General features: G+C 39.5%; 1 protein-coding gene across 10 annotated transcripts in view; it reads right to left on the reverse strand.

Moving 5' to 3' along the window:
• Nucleotides 1-24,065, reverse strand: part of aak1 (AP2 associated kinase 1) — a 98,952-nt gene that overhangs the window by 13,593 nt on the left and 61,294 nt on the right. For 2 of the 10 annotated variants that reach the window (XM_033013778.1, XM_033013771.1), the window contains 6 exons: nt 21,228-21,341; nt 20,677-20,772; nt 16,997-17,098; nt 15,486-15,602; nt 12,825-12,935; nt 9,818-9,919 (listed from right to left, as the gene is read on the reverse strand). In XM_033013778.1, the coding sequence (XP_032869669.1) occupies nt 9,818-9,919; nt 12,825-12,935; nt 15,486-15,602; nt 16,997-17,098; nt 20,677-20,772; nt 21,228-21,341 (642 nt within the window). Of the gene's footprint in view, nt 1-1,465; nt 6,353-9,817; nt 9,920-12,824; nt 12,936-15,485; nt 15,603-16,996; nt 17,099-20,676; nt 20,773-21,227; nt 21,342-24,065 lie in introns of those variants that run through there. The other 8 variants (XM_033013781.1, XM_033013772.1, XM_033013774.1 and 5 more) reach the window with 8 other exon arrangements.

Genomic DNA, 24,065 nt, shown 5'->3' on the forward strand with positions numbered 1-24,065 from the left:
GTTTGAAAGATTGGAGAGGAGACTGGAAAGGAAACACACAAACTGTGCAAATTTAGTAATGGACAACTCTGTTCCCTCTATAGGTTGTGACTGGAACCAGTGTTGTGTCCTATTGTAGATGAGTAAATATTTAAGTACATATTATCTCTTTGAACAGTTGTTTATCACTCAAGGGTGTCAGGAACAGTGGGTAAGGGCAGGATAGGTTTATTTTAGTAGGTTTATACAATGGTCTGGCTCTGTCTGCCAATTTGTATGTGCTATTATACAAAGCCATCAATGAAAGCTCTCCTTCGTACTAGTGGATTCCTGTGCATCTTCCCAGATTACCTGTAATACCTTGCAAACATAGATAGGTGATCCCAAAATGTCACCTATCCATATTCTTCAGCGATGCTGCCACTGAACCCACTGAATTACCCCAGCACTTTGTGTCCTTCTTTAGTAACCAGCAACTGCAGTGCCTTGTGTTTCCATCACATCTATCACATTCTCTTATTTTCTCTTATATTATGGTATCCTCTAGAGGACCCTTCGAAGTTACTGTGTGTGCAGGATTACGAAACGGTGCCAACACAAACTTACACCAGGCTATTCTTTCAGAATCCATTTTTCATTGCTTCAAACACATTTCATACAATAACAGCTATTAAAGCCATGCGGACAATTTTGAACCAGCTGGAATTGGGCAAACAAGGGGGGGGGGGGGGCATAAATAAAAAATTGTTGGCCCCACTTTAATGATGAAAATTGTGCTTAAAATGATTTTTAATTGACAATAACAATCTGAGGAATATGAGAATTGACGTAAAAAAAAAAATCAACTTTCACAGATAGGCACTTCCACTTAAGGGGTTGCATGAAAATGCATGAGTTCTCACAGCAAAGTTCCTGCCACATTTTCACATTTAAGCAGCCACAGGAAGTGTAATGAAATCCACAGCTACAGACTTGTATTAACCAGAGACTAGCATAAAAGTCAGGCATTTACATTTCTGAACTCCCAGATGACAATACAAATGTCAACAAAACAGCTCAATTATCATCAACAAGGCTCCTCCAGTGGCTAAACTGAACAGCCACATACTTTTATTTCCTCACCTGTTTTATGAGAGGTGGATTGCTATTGATAATCATCAGTGATCCCATTATTTTTTAAGTATATTGTGATTTACCTAGGTCAAAAAATGATTTATATAGGTTATCAATGATAAACATCCCTATTGGAGAAAGGAAAATAATTGGACCTTTTCTGCCATTTCCAATCTTGAACACAATGTACTTGTTGGTAATGACAAAGGAAGCCAAAACAAACCTAGAATCCTAGACACAAAGAGCTAGAGTATCTCAGTGGGTTAAACAGAGAAAAGGAATAGGTGACATTTCGGGTTGAGACACTTAAGGTTAAACTTAAGGGCGATTTTTATTTTTCTCTGAACACTTATATGCTGCTACAATTTTTAAAATTTCATTTCAACATGTCACTTCCGTTGCACTAAATTACTGACAGAAATTCAAGTTGGTTTATTGGGATGCAACATGTTCCATCTTTTTAAATAGAGGTGTTGATCATAATCCCACTGGGAGAGCCAAGATTCCAAGGACAAAACTGAGGCATTGAACTGGTAATGGGCCACAACGGCATCCTTTGTGATTTTTCAACATGTTGAAACTCCTGCGGCGGCCAGAAAGACGCTACGACTGTTTGGGCGACTGAGGAGACTACTCACGACCATACAGGCAACACCCCAGCGACAGCTTAGTCGCCTGTAGTCGCGTTAAAAAATTGCCTAAGTGGGACAGGCCCTTAAGTGGCTGATTGTCCAACCATCAGGGTCATTAGTATGGACCAAGATCACTCTGAAGCTATATCCCTGTTAGGTTTGAACCGGGTGGATGAGCAGGTAAAGTAATTTATAGGGTAAAGGACAGACATCAGGAATAAGAAAATCACGTCCTTCCAAACCTCACACTGAAACAAAAAAATGGGGAAAATGTTCACGGCAAGAGAAAAGGTTTCAGCTCTTCAGTCTTCCAAAGAAAGCGCACTAAGCAATGTATTATACTGGAGGTGACAATATCATGAAGTATGATCTTTTGAAAGTGGAAGCTAGTGAAGTGGAACACAAGGAAATTGGGAACTCTATTGCTTTGACTACTGATTATTAGATTCTATTCTTACATTGGATGTCTCAACATGATCGCCTATTAAATCTTCCAAACACCGCCAACTACAGTAATGAAACCTCCCTTCAAGCTTTTCCATTCATCTTTTGCTTTCAACATAATTTCACCGACACTACTTCAAGGAAGATCAAGGAGATTAGACAGCTGGTACAATGTGCAAACAGGAGACAAATGAAATCAAATGGCGAGAAATATGAAGTTATATTTTGGTAGGAAGGAGAGGGTGTACAATTTTAAAAGAGCACAAGAACAGAGCCATCTGAAGGGGGAGGGGGGAGACTATGTGCATCCTTCACTGAAAATGAAGTTACATTAAGAAGGTGGTCAAAATTATACAAGATATATAAAATCACGAGAGGCATAGATGGGGTAGACAGTCAGAACCTTTTTCCCAGGATGGAAAAATAAAATACTAAAGGGCATAGCTTTAGGATGAGATGGGCAACGTTTAAAGGATAAGGTTTTTTTTTACACACAGAGGGTGCCTGGAACGTGCTGACGTGTTGGTTGAAGCTGATACATTTAAAAGATTTTTAGAGAGGCATATGGATAAGCAGACAATGGACAGATATGAGTTATGTACAGATAAATAAGTGCTGTTCTTGGCAACATGTTCAGCACAGACATTGTGGGTCGAAGGGACTGCTCTTGTGCTGAACTGTTTGATGTTATATTGCAATTTTACAGATCCAGTGGTTATTTTTTAACTGATCTATGTTCTATGTCCATCCTGGGCTTTATACAAATCAGCAATGGAGTCAAAGAACAAGAAAGGCATAATGAACCATGTGTGGCTACAATTGGAGTACTATATTGAATTCCTGGTGTCAGGTGAGAAAGTTTCAGAGAGAGGATGGAGGACAGATTAACCAAGCTGATTCTCGGCATGAAAGACATAATGAAGATGGGGATTAAAGAAACTGCAGATGCTGGTATTCTGAGCAAAACACAAAGTGTTGGAAGACCTCTGAGTTCCTCCAGTACGTTGTGTTTTGCTTATCTTAACGATGGAGCAGTCTACATGAAAAAGGGGAGGATACTTACGAGACGTGGTACAGGTAATTACCACCTTGAAAGCTGTAGACTGAATCAAGGAAAATAAACTGTTCTCATTGGCAAAGGGGTAAAAAACTGGGGAACACCGAAAGACGCTGATTGTCAAAGAAACGGACAGTGACATGAGGATTAAAATATATATATAGCATGTGGTTTGGATTTAGAATACATTACATTTGAAACTACTGCCACTACTAAGTAGAGTCAAACAGACTGGATAAGTATCCAAAAACAAAAGATTTTGGAGGCTGTTGGGAGAGGATGTGGAAATTAGACTTGTGGAACTGTTCTTGCATAGAACCTGAATGGCATGTCAAATAGTTTCCTTCCATATTGTAACCATTCTATGATACAGTAATATTTGATAGAAAACACAGTGCATGAACTAATAAGAGCATTTCTGTACATGAATGAATAATCTGTAGGTTATGCCCAAAATTATATTTCATTCCTCATATTTCTTTAAAAATAATTTTAAGTTTTCATTTCATCCAATCTTGATGATCAGTTCCATTTTCATCCACTCAAATCACAAATTTTCTCTCAAGATGGCCTCATCTTAAACCCTTCAATGACAACTACCTTCAATGACCTTGGTTGACTTTGACAACTGAGTTTGTTATGTGTTCTATCTCACATCTTTCATTACTTCCTGCTTTTGCCTTGAAAGCAGCCAAGAGTTGGTTTAAATTGACATATGTACCAAAAACAGAACGACTAAATTCTTACTTGCAGCAGCATAATATGTCTGTAAACACAGTACTCATAGATAGGAACGCTCACACCCCCGTCATTCCCTCTTATTCCCTCTCCCATCAGGCAGAAGATACTAAAGCTTGAAAATGCCATATTCAAGAACAGCTTCTTTTGCTGTTATCAAACTTGAATAGACCTCTCATTTGTTAGGGCTGAGTTCTCAATGTTTCAATCTATCTCATTACAGCCCTTGCACTTTTCAAAAAGATGTGCACTTTATCTATAGCTGCAATACTCTATGCTGAAATCTTGTTTATTTTCCTCATTTGTACGACCTGATGTATTCATGTCTGGTTTGATTTGCTTGGACCATGGGCAAAGTTTTTCACTGTATCTCGGTATACATGACAATAGTAAGCCAATACAGTACTAATTCAAACTTTAACATCAATCCTTCCCGCTTATAAAATCAGAGCTGGAGAACAGTTCATAACGAGATACTTCGACAGTGACTAACGTAAAAGGTACTGTTAACACTGAATCTCCAATCTGTGCCCAGGGTATATAAGCAGGTGAAAGGTAAAAATCTTGTCTTACTGCTCTGGTGTCTGGCACTTGGAAACTCTGGAGTTACTGCACCAATCTTTCACAAAAGAGCCACCAAAATTAAAGAGGGATCGTACAGTTCTATGAGGTAACTAGGCGTCCAGGAAGGAAAATTGGACAATTTATCAGGACCAAACTTCTCATTGTACACACTGAGGAAAGAACCCAATATTACTTCAAACAGAAATCCTGGTCCTCCTCCTAACACACAATAACACTGATGAGAGATAAAACTGTACCTTAATTGGTACACGTGACAATAAAAGACCTTTGAACTCCACAGATCTGTAGAGGCACTGTGTGATAGTGAATTTGATCATTGAATCATCATAATTTTGAACAGTGTCAACATTTACAAGATTACATCAGTTTTGGATAACAAGGCACAGCTTGCCTCAACACAGTTGGCTATATGCTGACACTGCTTCATTTTAAACCACTTAATTTACAGAATTACTCAATAACTTATTTTTATTTAGATCTATATTTAGATTTAATGGAACTTCAAAGGCCAAAAGTCTCACCTGCATTTGATGACAGGGGGGACAAAGGGCACAGCGTTTTGGAATACTCCATGCAAGTCACAAAACACTACATGGCATTTGAGATAAGAATGCAAGGAAGGAGGGCAGCAACCAAAATTCTTGACTATTATTAAAATCCTATTTCTTCATAAGATTCCAATTTGTATTAAGAAATATAATCCACTGGGTAGTTATTTAGATCCAAATTTCACAATGTGCCCCTACACTCTGCAGAAATCAACCTCCACCACTACATCAACAATTCTTATTTGGCAGCTCTTTGTTATAATTTTGTTTTAATTGCATCAAAAAGATTTTTCAACTTCCTCGGTGAGGCGGTGTGGATTGTAATCTTTCTATGTAATACAAGGATGGGTAGATTGGACTTTGAGAATTTCAACATACATCAAGTCCAGATTTGCCCATATCACAGCTACTTCCACCTTATAGGGTTAATATATTTCAGAGTTTTTTTTGACCTGACTAAATCCACAGATTTTGTCCGTGGAAGGGCTAATAGTGTCAAGTGCCTAATAATTTCATCAAAGCAGGGACACACTCAACAATATACTGACATTAGTAATTGTACATCAATCACTCACTCTAACACTGTTAGTTTTCGACATGTACTGTTCAAAACTTGCAGTTCGATACAGAAACCATATAAATGACATTCCTGTATCCAACAATACCGTCATTGACTTGACCTGTTAAGAGAAAGCATTCCAAAAAGATCTATTGATTTTGCTAGTAAATACCCCACTAATTTTTCCATGAAAATAAATAATTTAACGGTATGAAAAAGCAAAACCAAGTTTGTTTAAAAGTTGGGATCAGGACATAATGCACTATTGTTTCAGTTTTGTACACTGAATTCTGTTAAATTAATTAATGCCTATCTACCCTTTCTAGGATTTTGCAGAATTTACTTTGAAAAGGACACAATCTTAATAATCAATATGACCGTACTTTTGCTAAAATGGCAAAATTATATCAATTTCAAAGATGAAAGAAAATGTCAGAAAGGTCATGCTTATTAGACAGGACACAATGGCAAGATAGCAAAATGAAAATGCAACCTATTTCCTCAGTCAATGAAACCTTGTCACAGATTGCATGGACAATCCAGAGGGAGATGCAAATGGCGGTGCAGAGGGCTGCTGAATTTAACGTGCTTGCTGGGCCATCCTACAGGTCTATCAGTTGATCCACAAGCAGTAAAGACCTAGCTAAGTTGGGAAGACTGGATTCAGAGCTCCCACTGTTGTTTCTAGAATGGCCACCTGGAAGGGTAACACAAATTGATTTATGTCAAGAAGCACTGGGTTACATAATCACAGGTGTAAGACAGTACATGAGTGAAAAAGGCGATATAAATTTCTAGAGATTTTATTTGGCCTTCTATGCTATTATTCAAGGGCATTTGTTTGTATTATGGGTTAGACAAAGGGGGGGGGGCAACAATATTTTCAAAAATTACTTTTTAAAAAATCACAAATTTGATCCTTCCTTATTGTGCTACAACAGACCTATTTTTACAATGCAAGCTTTTCTTTGTAATTCGAAATGTGATACAGTTACATCAGCCCGTGGTATTATATAGCATGTCCACTGGAAGCTATGTTCTGAGTATAAGCATTCAGAGTGTATTTTCAATTACGCATTTGGGCTAAGGACTGCATCATACACATAGTCTCTGATGCAAATGATGTGTTTTTCCAAATGTGCACAGAAATTATTTTCAAACTTCACATAAATTTAAGACACCTGCTCTGGAAGATTTTAAAAAATGGCCACGAGCATGGGGAAGGCTTTAGAAAAGCAAATTTTGGGGAAATAATTTTATGCATGGATTATTTCAAAGTAGATTTGACTGCTGAGTAAATTTATACTGCTAGAAAAACAATGTTAGCTTAGAATAGGCTGGAAATGTGCAAAGCTGTGACATCAAACTTAATTGCAGTTAAACTTAACTCTCAATACAAAGATTGAAAAAAATATAATTGTACTGAACTCAAAGTAATATCTTCAAATGCGTGACGATATTACCATTCCTATTCGGTTTGAGAGGATGCAAGATTCATGCTGCCTCCTCTAATTCTGTATTTCCAAAATGACTCATGTTCATATTGCATTTTAAACAACCTCAAAATGTCCCAAAGGGTTTTGTAGCCAACGAAATGGCTTTTTACAGTTAAAATCGTCGAATTTTACTGTGCTGGAATAGGCCCTATTGGCCCACCTTGCTTTTGCCAACTGTGATGCCTTTCTACGCTAATCTCATTTGAATGCATTATGCCTGTATCTCACTGTGCCTTTCCTATTTAAGTACCTGCCCTAATACAACCAAGTTTTAATAATAAGGCTGATTTATTTACACCCTCGCCTGCTTGCTCTGCATAAAATATTGGTAGATTATTCATTCATTCAAAGTCCAATGAAATGAATTTGTTGCTATAGTAAAAAGGGAAGTTTTACCGTTTCTCGGTGCTGTTCAAAGAAGAAGCCAGCACTTATGTGCCTTTGCTCTGCTTTGACACCGCAGGCATCGAATATTTAATTATAGCAACATATTCCACATTCAAGCTCAGACTATAACAGTATCTTCATGTTCATGTCATAGGTACAGAATTAGGCCATTCGACCCATCAAGTGCACCGCCATTCAATTATAGCATCTTTCCCTCTCAACCCCATTCTCCTGCCATCTCCCCATAATCTTTGACACCCTTACTGTTCAAGAGCCTATCAATCCCTGCTTTAAAAATACCCAAAGGCTCGGCCTCCACTAACGTATGTGGCAATGAATGTCACAGGTTCACCAGTCTCCAGATAAAGAAATTCCTCCTCACCTCTTTTCTAAAGATGCGTCATCTCCTTTCTAAAGCGACAGCATTTACTTTCAACAGCTTGGGTGCATCTGTGGAAGAGCCAGTTTCCGAAACCAGCTGGCTTTCTTTGCATTTAGCTGCTTTTTCTCACCCAAGATACTCAATATTCTTGTTTCGGAAGTGTTTGGGTCACTTTGACCTTAAAACTATTTGTTCTGGTCGAGTTAAAGATCATAATACATCAACAAAATGACGGATTGGTGGTCGTGGATGTAGTGGTGGAACGACATTATAATCAGCTTAGAAACAACAACAATGACAGTGAATGTGGGAAAGGGAGCCAGCTGGAGGGGTGGACTAACTCAATGTTAATGTGACTATCTCCTGGGGAAAATTATCCTTTCTAATTATATGTTCTATATAACAATTTTAAATAAGACAACTTTCTGAATATGGGAAAAAATGAATTACATGGCATTCCCAGCCATTAGAAAATTGTGCATTATAAGACTTGATAGAAGAATATACAATTATGAGAGGCATAGATAGGGTAGATAGTCAGAACCTTTTTCCCTAGGGTGGAAATGTTCAACAGTAGAGGGTATAGCTAGAAGGTGAGTGAGGGAAAGTTTAATGGAGTTGGGCCAGGCAAGTTTTTTTTTAAACATAGAGAGTGGTGGGAGTCTGGAATGCACTGTCAGGGGTGGTGGTGGATACTAATGAAATAGTGGCATTTGGATAAGCGCATGGAAGTGCAGGGAATAAAGGGACATGGATCGTGTACAGGCAGATGAGATTAGTTTAACTAGGCATCATGTTTGGCACAAACATTGTGGGTCGAAGGACCTGTTCCTGTGCTGTACTGTTCTATGTTCTGTGCTATAACCCTAATCTTACAGCCTAGTGCATTACCTTGACAAATACTTCAATACAATACTGAACAAGTGCAGCACTGTGGGCACACTTTTATTTGAATCTAAGGTGAAACTGAGTCCATATTTTTCTATTTGCCACGGCATTAAAGTATCTTTTTAGCCATTCAAACAGCAGGCAAGTTCTTAAAATACCCAAACCAATGCTTATTCCTCAATGATCATAAGCAAAGACAACAGATCGACTGAACTACCTGTTTGTGGTCGTTCCTTTACTTCATAACTTGCACTTTTGAAAGTCAGGGGAATGTGACCAGCTGCGGTCATCTTTCTAATAGTTGCCAATTTGCCATGGACTCAAAACAGCTGACTGGTCTCCTTCTCTACCGTTAAAATTACTCTGAATTTAATTCAATGGCTCCAGCCAGAAATATCCACAAACTTCTTTTGCTACGCCCCACTTTAGTGTAATTGTTGTCACATTTTCCCCAACCACCCTGCCGCAAATACATATTCTCTTTGTGTTAATGAATTATTATTGTATGATTGTATACCTTTCACCACTCGTCCCTTCAATAGGAGGTGGGAAGAGGAAAAGCCAACTCTTAGTTTGAATAGACTGCATAGAATTTTGGGACATCCCAAGGCTGAAAAAAAAATGCTATATAAATCCCTGGTGTGATGAGCAGAATCTGGAGCCAGTTGAGGGGAACATGGGGCGAATAAAAATGGGATTTGTACAAATTTTGAGGAAGTTATTCGGACAAGATTAGTTTTATTGCTTGATTTTCAATAAGAACTAAAGTGGGACGAAGAGCCTGTTTCCAAGCTATAAAATGGCAAAGTTGCACGATTAAGACTTAAACATTTGTGTAGTTATAGCTGTGGAAGAGGAATGTGTGATTTATATGTGAATTCACGAAGATTAGAACTACTAAAGCAAAGCTTGCATTATTTTCTTCCAATGATGGTTTTGTGGAAAGTGCACGAAATATCAAAAAAGGGGGAGGGTCAGACAACAGCAAATGTTTCATTCAAATCCTTACCTTGTGAATTTTTTGACAACACAGGAATGGGGTCAAATTCATCATCTTCCACTTTGTCATTTTTAATAGAAAGATCAAAGTCTGAGATGAGGTTAGTATCCTCTGCAGCATGTAAAAGGGAAGCATTGATAATAAGAAGCAAGATTTTTGTGAAAGAAAAGTTAAATATAAACAGAATGCAGGATTAAGTTGAGCAAAGTTAGTTCAGGATATTTTACCATTTATATATAAACTTTTGATCAATTTGAGCCAACCATGTGACAATGAACAGGACAGTGTAGAATATGCCAAAAACAATGCACCAATCAAAAGTTGCATTTCTATGTTATATGCTTATCTGTTTTTCAGAACCTTGAGGGTCAATGATTTGATAACTAATTTCTTGACAAGTACCAAATTTGCATGACAGTTTTGTTTAACTTTCTCCCTCTCTCTCTCTCATGCCTCCACCTCATGCAATGAGCAACAAACAACTTCACTTTAATAAACACTACAGCTTTATTTTCCACCTTTCTTTTAAAAATGTCTGACTTCAAGATACAAGGCACACAGGTGAATATCAGGAACAACCTTCTCTCGAACTCTATGCTAGACTGCCACTTAACCCGTTGAATATTGCAGTTTCTAAAATATCTCCTTAACTCATGTAACAGGAGAACACAACATCTTGCATGTTTATTCACCAACACACTGTAGTAATCCAAAGTGGGGGAAGGAAAATAATTCATTAAAATACTGGACCAGAACTTGTTGCCAACAAAGTGTTTAAGAAGGAATTGCAGATGCTGGAAAATCGAAGGTACACAAAAAAGCTGGAGAAACTCAGCGGGTGCAGCAGCATCTATGGAGCGAAGGAAAAAGGCAATGTTTCGGGCCGAAACGTTGCCTTTTTCCTTTGCTCCATAGATGCTGCTGCACCCACTGAGGAACTCCAGCTTTTTTGTGTACCTTGTTGCCAACAAGTTGGTCCATGCCGACCAGCGCACATCAACGCTATCCTGCACACACTGGGGACAATTTACAATTATACCAAGCCAATTAACCTATAAACCTGTACGTCTTTTTGGAGCGTGGGAGGAAACCGGAGATCCCAGAGAAAACCCACGCAGGTCACGGGGAGAACGTACAAACTCCTTACAGACAAGCATCCATAGTCAGGATCGAAGCCGGGTCTCTGGCGCTGTAAGGCAGCAACTCTACCTCTACGCCGCCATGCCGCCCCCATGCTCAACCCAATACTGTGAACCAACTATGGAGTAAGATAAAGGATATTGTGATTGACTTCAGGATTGACACATTCAGGCACACATTCGACTGCTGGCTGCGGGAGCTTCGATCGCCGCGACAGCGGGAGAATAAAGAGGAAGATTGGACTTTTTTGCCTTCCATCACAGTGGGGAATGTAGGGAATCCGCTGTGGTGGATGTTTGTGTTAACATTTATGTAGTTGTCGCTTTTTTTTTCTCGTATGGCTGTATGGTAATTTGCATATCATTGTACCTTAATTGGTACATGTGACAATAAAAGACCGTTGAAACCTTTGAAACATTGAGGGCGCCAAAGTAGAGATGGTTAAAAGCTTCAGATTATTAATAATAAATATCACCAGCAATTTGGTTTGGACCGGCCATACCGAAGAGATGGCCAAGAAAGCACACAAACAGCTCTACTTCCTTAGAAAGCTTTGGAAGTTCAGCTTGGCCCCAACAATGCTCACCAACTTCCACAGATGAGCCTAAGGAAGCATTTTATCTGGATACATCATAGCATGGTTTGTGAACAGCTCTATTCAATGCCGCAAGAAATTGCAGAAAGTTGTCGACGTAACCTCTTATCCATTGACTCCATCTACACTTCACGCTGCCTCGGCAAGGCCACCAGCATAATCAAGTGCCAGTCTCCCTCTTCGTCCCTCTCCCATCTGGCAAGATGTACAGAAGTTTGAAAACACATACCTCCAGATTGCTTCCCAGCTGTTATAAGACAAATGACCAGCTAGAGAGAGAGATCCTCACCTTCCATCTACCTCATTGGAGACATTCAAACTATCTTGAATCGGATTGTATTGGACTACCTTGCGCTAAACGTTATACCCTTTATCCTGTATCTGTACACAGCGGATGGCTTGATTGTAATCATGTGTAATATTTTTGCTGGCTGGATAGCACGCAACAAAAAGCTTTGAACTCTACCTCGGTACATGTAACAATAATAAACTAAACAACAGAAATTTACACAAATCGAATGGCAAACAGGTCCAGTTGAATTTTGAGCCAATTTTATTCAACCATTTTCAGCAAGATTTAAAATCAAAGTGTCTAGAATCAAATTGATCATTTTGCATGGATGAGAAATGTAGAATTGATAGAACAATATCTGATTTTAGCTATCAACTATTATGGGCCACACGATCCTATTAAAGAATTCAGTGCAGAAAATCCAAAAATCCATCTGCACACAGGTCCATAGAGAATGCACCAATAGGAAACAAATCTATCTTGTGAAAAGTGCTCCTTTCAATTCAAACTATAATGTACGGCTGTTTTATGATTAAAATAATAATGAATAAAAGCCCACCCACTAACACATTCAATGCAGCCTTTCTTTGACAGCTGTGAGCGACAAATAAAAATCACTTAAGCTTAAAAAACTATGGCAAAAACACAACTCTCATTTTAAATCAATAACTTGGTAACCATAGAAACACCTTGTTTTTCTCTCACAAACCAATAGTTGAACATTAGCTTTAATTTTGTTTAGAGTTTCTATTGTGGAATTTTAAGCATTTTGTCCCAATGTCTTTTAAAATTAAAATTACTTTTCAATACTAAAATAGGAAAGTGTACTTGGAAACATTTTTTTAAATATAAATGTGTTAAGAGTAAAATAAAACCATGGAGTGGAGGGCAAGCAAAAGAATGGAAAATAATATATTCGCAAGAAAAAGAATCAATGCTGAGAATTACCACTAAAAGGAAACGATTGTAACTGGACACAGGACACTTACCTTGCTTAACCTGCCCAGATGGAACTACAGGAGAAAATTCATCAATAATTTCAGTCACCGGGTTAGAGAGGAGAGAGTAGTCAAGAATGGAGTCCTCTCCAGTGAGAGAGTCTGAGCAAGGTTCAGCAGTGGCAAGTACAGGGCGGGGAAGCAGAAGGAGGATATACAGCAAATGATTAGTAAAACATTATAAAATCTTACATGATGCTTACAAAAACTAATTTCTCCATGCAAGTCTACCCCGTAAAATCATCATATTTAATTACCCCTTTAAAACACTTTAACCTCAGGGCAAAAGGATAGGAATGGTTTAGAGGGATATGGGCCAAATGCAGGCAGGTCTGACGAGTGAAGATGGGGCATTTTGGTCGGCATGGGCAAGTTGGGCTGAAGGGCCCGTTTTCTTGCTGTATGACTCTATGAAAAGATTCTTTCAAAGTAACAAAAAAAACATAATTAAAAACTGTGAAATTTGACCTCTTCGATTTTCTTCATCTAAACACGTTCCACTATTGAACATTTTTGAAAATGGACTTCATAATTTTCAGAAACATGATACTCAGCATTCTGGAGAATTCAATTATAATTAAACATAACAGATGCAGTGCCTGACATGGCATTGACATAATGCCAGTGCACTGTTCTTTCACATATTCCCTGACTAAAGCTCATTTTAAAAATTGATTCACTGTCATATTACATGTATTATATCAGTTCAATGTCCCAGAGGGTTTGCACAAACACAATTGTAGTTTCATTGGAAAGGACTCCATTACTAGCCATTTATTTTAGCACCACTTTTGGAATTCCACTGTAATTCCAAGTTTGCCGTGGAATATATGCTTTAGTTAAACGCTGGGGGGGGGGGGGGGGGGGGATGTTGGGGTGGAAAAGACCTTGCTTTTGATAAACTTATATGCTGCTGATGTAAATACATAGTAACCCCATGTCTCATATTACAGCTTCTCAGCTTGGACATCAAGCTGCAGTATAAATTTACTGTAAATCTACACCCATGTTTGGGATTGATTTTGCAGGTTCAGTTTACTCGGTGCTGCTCAGCAACACAAGGTAAGCTCTGCACTGTGTGGAGTGTGGAAACTCAAAATGGAGGAACCAAACCTGTTACAAGGCAAGGCTACTTTTATTTTCACTACACTACAGACAGGAATGTAATAACTGAAGACATCATTTGAAGAACTAGCTACAATTGTAATGTTTGAACCATTTTATGGCCTCCATAACCTAACACATTTCTATTTTTCTCCCACCACCAACACTCTAACATAATTACATCCTGAAAAGTAGTGATCACTACAGTACACTATGCTACAGAAGAGGACATTATTCTCTTTTCAAAGAACAATCTTCATTGGTTATACACCCCCAGTTAATTATTTGTATCCTTGCAATTACTTTTGCCTCAATATTTATACAACTCCCTTCCTAAACACACAATCAAATCTATATGAATTGCCCCATCCAAATTCCAATTATTCTAATGGAAAAATAACTTTTTCCTCACGTCTGAGGAAATTATCTCACCTTGCCGTATAGCTTCGTAACATATATATATAAAACATGGATTATTCAGTAACGTCTATTTAAAGAGCATTGGAAACAGAAACATCTTTAACGTCTCCGAATAAAAGCAAGAACGTATCAAGAATGAGTGGAGAGCAGTTGTATATTAACCTGTCACATCGCAGCGCCATCAAGAAACATTGCCAGAACTTTTCAACCAACCCTCGTATTGGCGCTAACATTGTCAATATCCTCCTGTTCAATATCATGTCAATATCCTCCTGTTCAATATCATGTCAATATCCTCCTGTTCAATATCATGTCAATATCCTCCTGTTCAATATCATTGTCAATATCCTCCTGTTCAATATCATGTCAATATCCTGTTCAATATCATGTCAATATCCTCCTGTTCAATCAGTTATCAGGTGCTCTTTCCCATGTCTTATTCTCTGGTTAGCCTGAATGCATCCCTTGAATAAAGACCATCCAGATACTGTATGTTAAACTATTAACCTAACAAATTAAACAGAAAAAGTTGGAAACTTAAGGCAGCTAAGAAAAACAAAGTTTCAGGTTGAAGGTAGACACAAAATGCTGGGGTAACTCAGCCGGTCAGGCAGCATCTCTGGAGACAAGGAATGGGTGATGTTTTAGGTCGAGACCTTTCTTCAGACTGAAGGGTCTCGACCCGAAAGGTCACCCATTCCTTCTCTCCAGAGATGCTGCCCAACCTGCTGAGTTACTCCAGCATTTTGTGTCTACCTTTGATTTAAACCAGCATCTGCAGTTCTTTCCTTCACATTCAGGTTGAAGGTCTTTGTTCAAATTCCATCAGTGCTTCAGTATTTATTTCGGATTTTCAGTACTGTTATTCATTGTGTCATTTATTCAAATCCCCAACATTGATTCAAGAATAAAAACCGTACAACGTAAATATTCCATAAAGGCCATCTTCTGGCTTCTCGGAAAAAGAACCCATGAACCAGAACAAAGGGGAGGAAGAAGAAGGAGGTAAATTGCAGTAAAGTGCACATTAGCAGGAATAATTTGCCGATTCAAAAACAAACAATGTGCAAATTATTTGGGAGCCTAACAATGTTAGGTACTGATGTTAAATGCAATGAGTATACCAACCTGAGGAGTTTATAACGGCCACGGCACCCAAAGCTTCCACTTGCAGTGGTGCCAGTTGCTGAGTCTTTGTAGACTCAAATCCAGGTATGAGATTTCCCACCACTACCTCAGCATTTCCTTTTGATTCAGGGCACAAACAAATAATTAAATGCAAGCAGACAATTGAAAGATGTTAAGGTGCATCAAGAAAACAGCCAAGCTGCCACAGAGCGTGAAGGTAAATGGGCAAAGCTTTAGATAATTCTACCCTTCCATATTATACTCTACGATAATAAGCCCTTAACTCTTTGTAGTATTGATGGAGACTTAGACATAGCAACTAAATTCCTTCAGATTATTCTCAAAGAAAGTTTAACTGAAGTACTTTGAAAGAAATTAAAACTAAAATTACTTAATCTCATTAGGACTGTGTTTAGGAGAATCAGAATTATGTTTCAGTCTATAAATAGAATACTGAGCTATTCACAATAATTCACATTAAAGCTGGTGGAGTAGAAAATTAGGATTCTGCAATGTGCCATGACTCAGTGACACATTTCAACAGAATGCAGAATGAACACAATTATGATGGGGCAAGCAAAATGTTGCCAAACAAATATTAATGGCAAATAATGTAGATGTCATAGGAACAATACTTGAATGCATTGTTCGCGCTTTCCCCCCCCCCAGAGCTCTGCAAAAATAACTTGGGTTTTCCCGTTGGATAATTGGTATCACTGCTTATACAAATCAACTGATCAATAATGGACAATTTTTTTCTTGTCACAAACAGGATTCAGGCAAATGAGAAGTTGCAGTCATGGGTCTGTTAACTAGGAGATCCATTAAAATGCCAACGTAACGCAGGCATACCCTGTTGCAGCTGGGTGTTTCTTGAGGCAGTTACAGACACATTAGAAAAAGGCACAGACTGTCACACCACAATCACCATCCACTATAGAAAAATGCTACATGATGGAACAGGGCAAGAAGCTGACACGATAAACAACTCACAATGTACTGTGACAGACAGAAACACAAGCAGAGTCAATGGAAGTGTCAAGAATAGGAACAAGAGAATTTTCAACTCCAACCCCTAAATTCAAATGTCAGGCATTTTACACAACTGATTGGGGACCAATTACTGATGACTGGATGCATAGACCAAAGTAATTGCCATATGACAGTGTTACAATGCCCTACCAAAGCGACAGGGTTCATATCATTTTGCTGCCATCTTTTGCTTTTAATGTGTGTACCGTACTGGTGAGAATGCACCAAATTTTCACACTGAAAATGCCAAATAAAGGGGCCCTTAAATAGACAATTTTTAATAAATAGTGGGAGACTTAGAACAAATATTCACCCAGGACGCCAACTTTGTGTACAATGTGTTATAATCGTGATTTATAAAACATTGATTTTTACAGGATCGCAAAAAGGGGCTGAAACTAACAGTTGAAAATACTCCAGATTCCTATAAGATGGTCATGCACGCTGAGAACAATACACCCAGATATTTTTTATTTTACCATTGATATTATCCTCATTACTCCCAAAGGGGTCAGCAAGAGATAGAAGGTCAGGAAGCAGAAAGGAAGTCTCAGGGGACTTCAGACCCTCTATGAGCTTTTCTGCATCAAGAGATGAAGGAGAGAACAATGAAAACGGATATAATATGAAATGCAAGCATAGAGTAAAAAATAACTGTCGTTCAGCAAAAAATCAAATTACATAACACAGGTTAATTGAGGGATTCGCACCAGCTCACAAGCCGTAAAATACTGAGCAATCTGGAAGTCACTAATTCCCAAAGTGTATGTTGCAATTATGATTCAAATAGTTTCAGGCACAACTCCTCCTAAGATGTGAATGTTATAAAAGCCTATCAAGAGATAATATTTAGTTGAATAATTTGACAATAAAATCGCAGGTTTTTATTTTGCACTGAAAATCCAGTAAAGTCCAGGAAAACAGTCCCAGCATGAAAATCCTGTAGTTCTACAAATATAAATTTCACTTATAAAACCGCTGGCTTTGGCATTGAGCTCTTATTACTATGCAAAGCATTAGTTAAAATTCCAGGATAGTGGCATATTAAAGAATTTTGACCTTCACCCAGGTTGTCAACCTTGTGTACAACATTTTATAATAATTTACAAAACACTGATTTCCACAGGATCTTTAAAGGGTTCTGAAACTAACAGCTTAGGAAGGAAAGGCATAGAGGGAGGGAAATGGCGAAAGAAATGTGTTCCTGCCATTTTATTTTCATCAATTCAACCTCCATGTAATAGTGACGTATCACAGTCTTTCAGGTTTTAAATCAGAGGAGACAGATGGTGACAATGGTATATCCATGTGCAGTGGGTGCAATCTTAATAGTAGATTACCATCCAGTGACTTCTACTGTAAACCACTGATATTGTTCCTTTAATACTTAATGCATAGATCTATCACAGAAACTCCTCAGTGCAACCTGCCCTGCTTTGATGACCAGTCATTTGACTACTCAACAATAGGTGATGGGAGATTATAGTCTCCCAAATGTGATATTACATTTGCTTCCCATTATTGTCTTGCAACAAGGAGCAGGAATCCTTGTTGATCTTCCACTGCTATTCAAACTATGGATGCCAACTGAACTACAATACAGAAAATAAGTGTAGGACTACCATTGCATATACTGCAGGCACTGGAACCCATAGACGAGTTCTCAAAGCACCCATACAATTCAAGGGCCCCAAAATATTTCTGAAAAAGATTTAAACAATTCAATTTCTAACATCCTTTTTCAGAAATAACATGTTCCCTTATTCTTCTCAGAAATCAATATAACTATAAAAATTTAATAATGTGCTTAAAACTGCTCTTTTCAAACAATCTTCCAATGGTTCAAAGATATTGAGTGAAACCAAATAAATGCAATGTGGTGAGTGAAATCACAAATGGTAAACTCTGAATAAAAAAAGCAAACTGCCTGAGGAAATCAGCGGGTCAGCAGCATCTATGGGGGACGTGGACAGTCAATGTTTCAGGTTTGGAACCTTTTTTCAAGACTGAAGAAAAGGAGTCCGACCGAATAGTCGTCTATCTATTTCCTCTACAGATGCTGCCTGACCCACTGAGTTCCTCCAGCAATTTGTTTTTGCTCAAGATTCCAACATCTGCAGTCTCTTGTGTGTCCAAATGGCAAAGCTTGTTCAGGAATCTATTATTATTATTATTATTATTATTATTATAGTAACACACTTTAGTCAGCTGGTAACATTCTGGTTGAAGGAGTAGGGTTTGAGAGACAATACTAAAGCACGCCTGTAGGATGCAATCACGGATTTACTCATTTCTCATTATTTGTGTTTTATGGTGTACTTAGGAAATCAGTGAACTTCGAATGCTTTCATTTGGTGGGATCAAAATCAAGTGTCAACACAGGCAGGCACTGTTCATTATGTTCAATGTCAAAGAATTGGAACAGAGCGTCATAGGCACGTCGAAGGGAATGCAAGTTACTTCCAATGTACAGTTTTATGGATTTCAGCACAAAGCTACAGTGCATTACTTTTGCTTTATAAAAAACTCACTTTAATAGCAAGGAGTGTAGAAGTAGAGTGGGAAAAAAAGATACCAATGCAGATAGTCTCAATGTAAAAAATGAGATGTAATAGGATGCAATGCTTTAGAATAAAACACTGGTGAATGTCCCACATGTCAGCCATTGCCAATCAATGTTTGAATGACAATATTAATTCGAGCCCATGGGAAAAGTCTCATATTGATCTTCCATGATTGATTTTGTACTAACCAGATTGAGAATTTAATCAACAGCCAAATTCCAGGGCAAAAACTAAATCAGAGGCATTATTGGATTACAGAATCTAAAAAGCAGAGGGCATTTAAAATTGTTTAAGATGCATCATTTGATAGATAGTTAAAACCTTGGATTCTGTCCCCAACTGACACTTTGGGACACTTTTATGTTTTCTCTCCCGCACAAAAAAGCCAGCAACACAGATGGTAAAGATAGCTTGAGTTGAACCTAGGGGAATTGTGCAAATTCATAATGCTTTTTGCCAGCAATGAAGTGTCCCTTCGACAGCAAAACTTTAACCCAACTTTGTTCCTTCAATAGAAACACAGAGGGTCGCTCTACACCTGAAACATTTTCTGATTACCATTCCCAGTGTGAACTCTCTGCAGGGTAGATCGAGTCCCATGTTAGAAACAGACGTCTCTTAAGCTTTGTACAATATTGAGCCTTCACTGATATGTTACAGGAATATTACCTTGAACTACAGGCAAGGCAACAAAACTTGGCCTTCTCTGATGTTCCAAATGCTTCAAGCTTGTGTTACATGCTGTTCTCAGTGTTAAGCGACTTCTAAAGCGGGTTGCTGTTTGATGGGAAGTATGGGCCTGCAGGAGCTGTTTTTAGCACTGTGCAATATGGTCATAACAGCAGGTATAATCACTGCCTCCGAAAATGCAAGCAGGAATAAAAAGAGGTTATGCAGAAAGACTTGAACACTCTCACTTAAAGACACAGAAACGACCAGAGGATTGAAACCTTACATCTTTGTTCTCAGCAGTGTTTTTTTCCCCCAGCTTGGAATGTAATAGTGCAATGTGTCACCATGGGAAGGTTCAGCTATTCTCTTTCCAGTACTTTGCAGCATTGAGTAACTCTCTCCTGTAGAAAGTTACCAATCCAAAAACCAATTTAACCTCTCCACATCGTTGGTAGCCAGACAGTATTGTGCAAATTTTTCAACTCAGGAACATTTCTCAAGAGCCAGAGCTAAATTTGATTTGTATTTAGGGTATGGTTAAATGTTTCTGAGGCTTTTGGATTTTGGATTGACAGAAGCTTAGGTTTACGTTATAAAGCCCATGTTTGATTCATTTGCTACAGAACCTCTCGGTGAAGTATACCTATTTAAATGCTCAATAACAAGCGAGCAGCAGGCTTTAAGTGAGGTGACGGATAAGTGTCTTCATCTTTGGGAGTAGGGGCTCATAACTCTAAAGAGATGAAATGGAGGCGAACTGGTCCATTTAAAACAACCCTTCACGATCTTGATCTCCAGAAAACTGTTAATAATAGCCTTGCTCAACCTGATAAACAAAAGCTGTTAGCTGCAATCTGAAAGGTCTCAACTATCCCAGCTTCAGCTCTGGATGGGATCCAAAGGCGCACCCAGTAATTATTTACCTGGCGGGTCAGATGATGGTACAGGAGTGAATGGATCGGGCGCGTTAATTGGCGGAATGGCAGCATCTGGAACCAGTAGTTCTGAAGACTTTTCAGCTGAACCAATGTAGTAGATGAGAGTAGGTAGAAGAGCAGAAGACAACAAGGAACAGCAAAGAGGGAGGAAAGAAGCAGAGAACAATTATACATCATAAAAATGATCCATCTATCTTCGGTCGCTGACTTCAATTTTACTGTTGATACAGATTCATTTGGTCCAACAGGCCCATACCAATGTTTTTTGATTTGAGAAATTATCCCAAAATGCAAGTTCTAAGAATTAACTAAATGTTGAACACATGACATAATGTGTAGGTTGATCAACCTACATCCTTCATTTTCTTTTGTTTCATGTCACTTCCCTTAAGGAAGGTCGTCACTCAAACCAACATAAATCTGCTTTTATTATCGTGGTGCCTGACCTTCAGTGCACTGGCCGCATTTTCAACATGGAACGCAGCACTATTTTAGGAAGTAAAACTGCTACGCTTAAGATTGGTTTGCATACTAACCTGTCCCAGAGGAAAAGGGATCTATTCCAAAAGCATCTGCCTGCACCTGCACCTGCGTAGCTGGAAGCCCTGGCATAAGACTCTCAGTGGCTGCATCAGTCTTCTCAACCTTGCCTGTGAAATTCAGAAACAATTAAATAAAAATGTTGTCCACTTTAAATAAATGTTTTGCACCAAAGGCAAAAAGCAAAATCACTACAATGAAAAACATTTGTTCACCAATTAATCACAGCACATCCGACTGTGGTTAATTTAATCTTTATCTGGCTTTATCTTGCACTAAACGGTATTTGCGTTATTCCATTTATCATGTATCTATACACTGTGAATGGCTCGATTGCAATCATGTATTGTCTTTCTGCTGACTGGTTAGCACACAACAAAGGCTTTTCACTGTACCTCAGTACACGTGACAATAAACTAAAGTAAAATAATTTAAACAAGTCAAAAATACATAGGTACTCAAGGAATAGGAAGGCTGTAATAAATAATGTACTTTTTTTTCCAATAGAACTCGGATTAATAACCATTTTAGCCAGGGGCCACAGGTTAAGGATAAGGAGTAAGCCATTTAGAACGGAGACGAGGAAACACTTTTTCTCACAGAGAGTGGTGAGTCTGTGGAATTCTCTGCCTCAGAGGGCGGCGGAGGCAGGTTCTCTGGATGCTTTCAAGAGAGAGCTAGATAGGGCTCCTAAAAATAGCGGTCAGGGGATATGGGGAGAAGGCAGGAACGGGGTACTGATTGGGGATGATCAGCCATGATCACATTGAATGGTGGTGCTGGCTCAAAGGGCCAAATGGCCTACTCCTGCACCTATTGTCTATTGGCTATTTTTTAGCTTTAATTTAATAGTCATTTTAATAATTGATGGATTATCATGGATGTTGACAGAATGTTGATGATTTGTTGTTTCATTCAACATTTGTTTCATAATTTAGTATTTTGGAACACTTAGGGTGCAATTTAAATCAACATTTTATTTTCATTGTCAGTGAATAGAAAAATAGAATTAAATGAGAAACAAAAATGATTCAAAGAATGTTCACAAAGTTAAGAGGGAAAGCAAAAACAGACACTCAGAAAAATCAAAGACAAATAAAAAAGGAATTAAATTAGTTATCAAGGTCACAGATAATTCTGTCCAAGTCTCTTCGTGCTCTTCCAGTACACTGTAGTGCACAATAACAATCGATTAATTGGGTTTTGCACTGCTTCACTGGAAAGGCATAATACTCAATCATTATAGCAACATCTTCCTAATATTCTTCACACATCTACCTCTCCCACTTCATTTGAACTCAAAATAATGCATCCCTCAAACGCCTTCCAAATATATTTTCCAATCGAAACAAAACTTCTGTTCAAAAGAACTAAAATGAAAATAGAGCAATTTTTTTGTGATTCGTTACTTTCTGCCTATGTTAGTGTAGCTTCCAAAACTAATCTCTTTGATGGCTGCCCTCACATGGTATGGAATGTAAATAACACATGCCTCAGTTCATAACCAGCATAAGGATCTCCAAGGGGAGTATGTGGATCTGCTAGGCAATTTACAAAAATGTGCTTTTATTCAATTGTAGCTCTATCATTTTATCAAAAGCACCGTGAGACTTGCATTAAAGAACATTAATCTGCTCAGTTCCACGGTTCCAACTAGTTTCCGGAAGTGGCGGCGCTGTTAACAGCTGCGGCTCGCCTGCAGTCCGTCTGTCTTTACTTTTTGTTGTTGTTTTTTTTGTCTTGTTTTGGCTAAGTTTTAGTTTATTAGGTTGTGTTATGGGAGGGGGGGGGGTGAAACATGTTTTTTTTGTCTCTCCCTTCGGGGGAATGCGACTTTTTCTTGTCGTATCCCCCTTCTCTGCCTCCGTCTGCGCTGAGGCCTAATGGCGGAGCTGGCAGTCTCCAACCTGCGACCGACCTTGAGGTTCCGGAGGCAGAGCCAGCCAGGACTTACCAACGCGAGGCTGGCCGTCTTCGGGGCCGAGGCAGCGGTGGCTCGACTCGCTGATGCGGCGTTCCAGCTTTCGGCAGCGGCCCGGAGCTGAGGCTGCGGGACTCGGAGCTGTTGCAGCGGGACTCGGAGCTGATGCGGCGGCCCGGAGCTGAGGCTGCGGGACTCTGAGCTGATGCAGCGGCCCGGAGCTGAGGCTGCGGGACTCGGAGCTGTTGCAGCGGCCCGGAGCTGAGGCTGCGGGACTCAGAGCTGAGGCTGCGGGACTCGGAGCTGTTGCAGCGGGACTCGGAGCTGATGCAGCGGGACTCGGAGCTGATGCAGCTGCCCGGATCTGAGGCTGCGGGACTCGGAGCTGTTGCAGCGGCCCGGAGCTGAGGCTGCGGGACTCGGAGCTGTTGCAGCGGGACTCGGAGCTGATGCTGCGGGACTCGGAGCTGATGCAGCGGGACTCGGAGCTGAGGCTGCGGGACTCGGAGCTGTGGCTGCGGGACTCGGAGCTGAGGCTGCGGGACTCGGAGCTGATGCAGCGGGACTCGGAGCTGAGGCTGCGGGACTCGGAGCTGATGCAGCGGGACTCGGAGCTGAGGCTGCGGGACTCGGAGCTGTGGCTGCGGGACTCGGAGCTGATGCAGCGGGACTCGGAGCTGAGGCTGTGGTGGGCCGACTCGGAGCGGAGACGGCGTTCCGGCTTTCGGCAGCGGCGACATCACCACGGAGGTCCGCTGGACTGGAGAGCGGCATCTTTGGCCTGGATCGATCGCCTCAGCGCAGAGGGAGAACAAGGAGGGAAGAGACAGAGACTAAGACTTTTGCCTCCATCACAGTGAGGAGGTGCTTGGTGAACTCACTGTGGTGGATGTTAATTTGTATGTTTTGTTAT

The sequence above is a fragment of the Amblyraja radiata genome, chromosome 39 (assembly GCF_010909765.2).
Source record: "Amblyraja radiata isolate CabotCenter1 chromosome 39, sAmbRad1.1.pri, whole genome shotgun sequence".
In the NCBI taxonomy this organism is placed as follows: Eukaryota; Metazoa; Chordata; class Chondrichthyes; order Rajiformes; family Rajidae; genus Amblyraja; species Amblyraja radiata.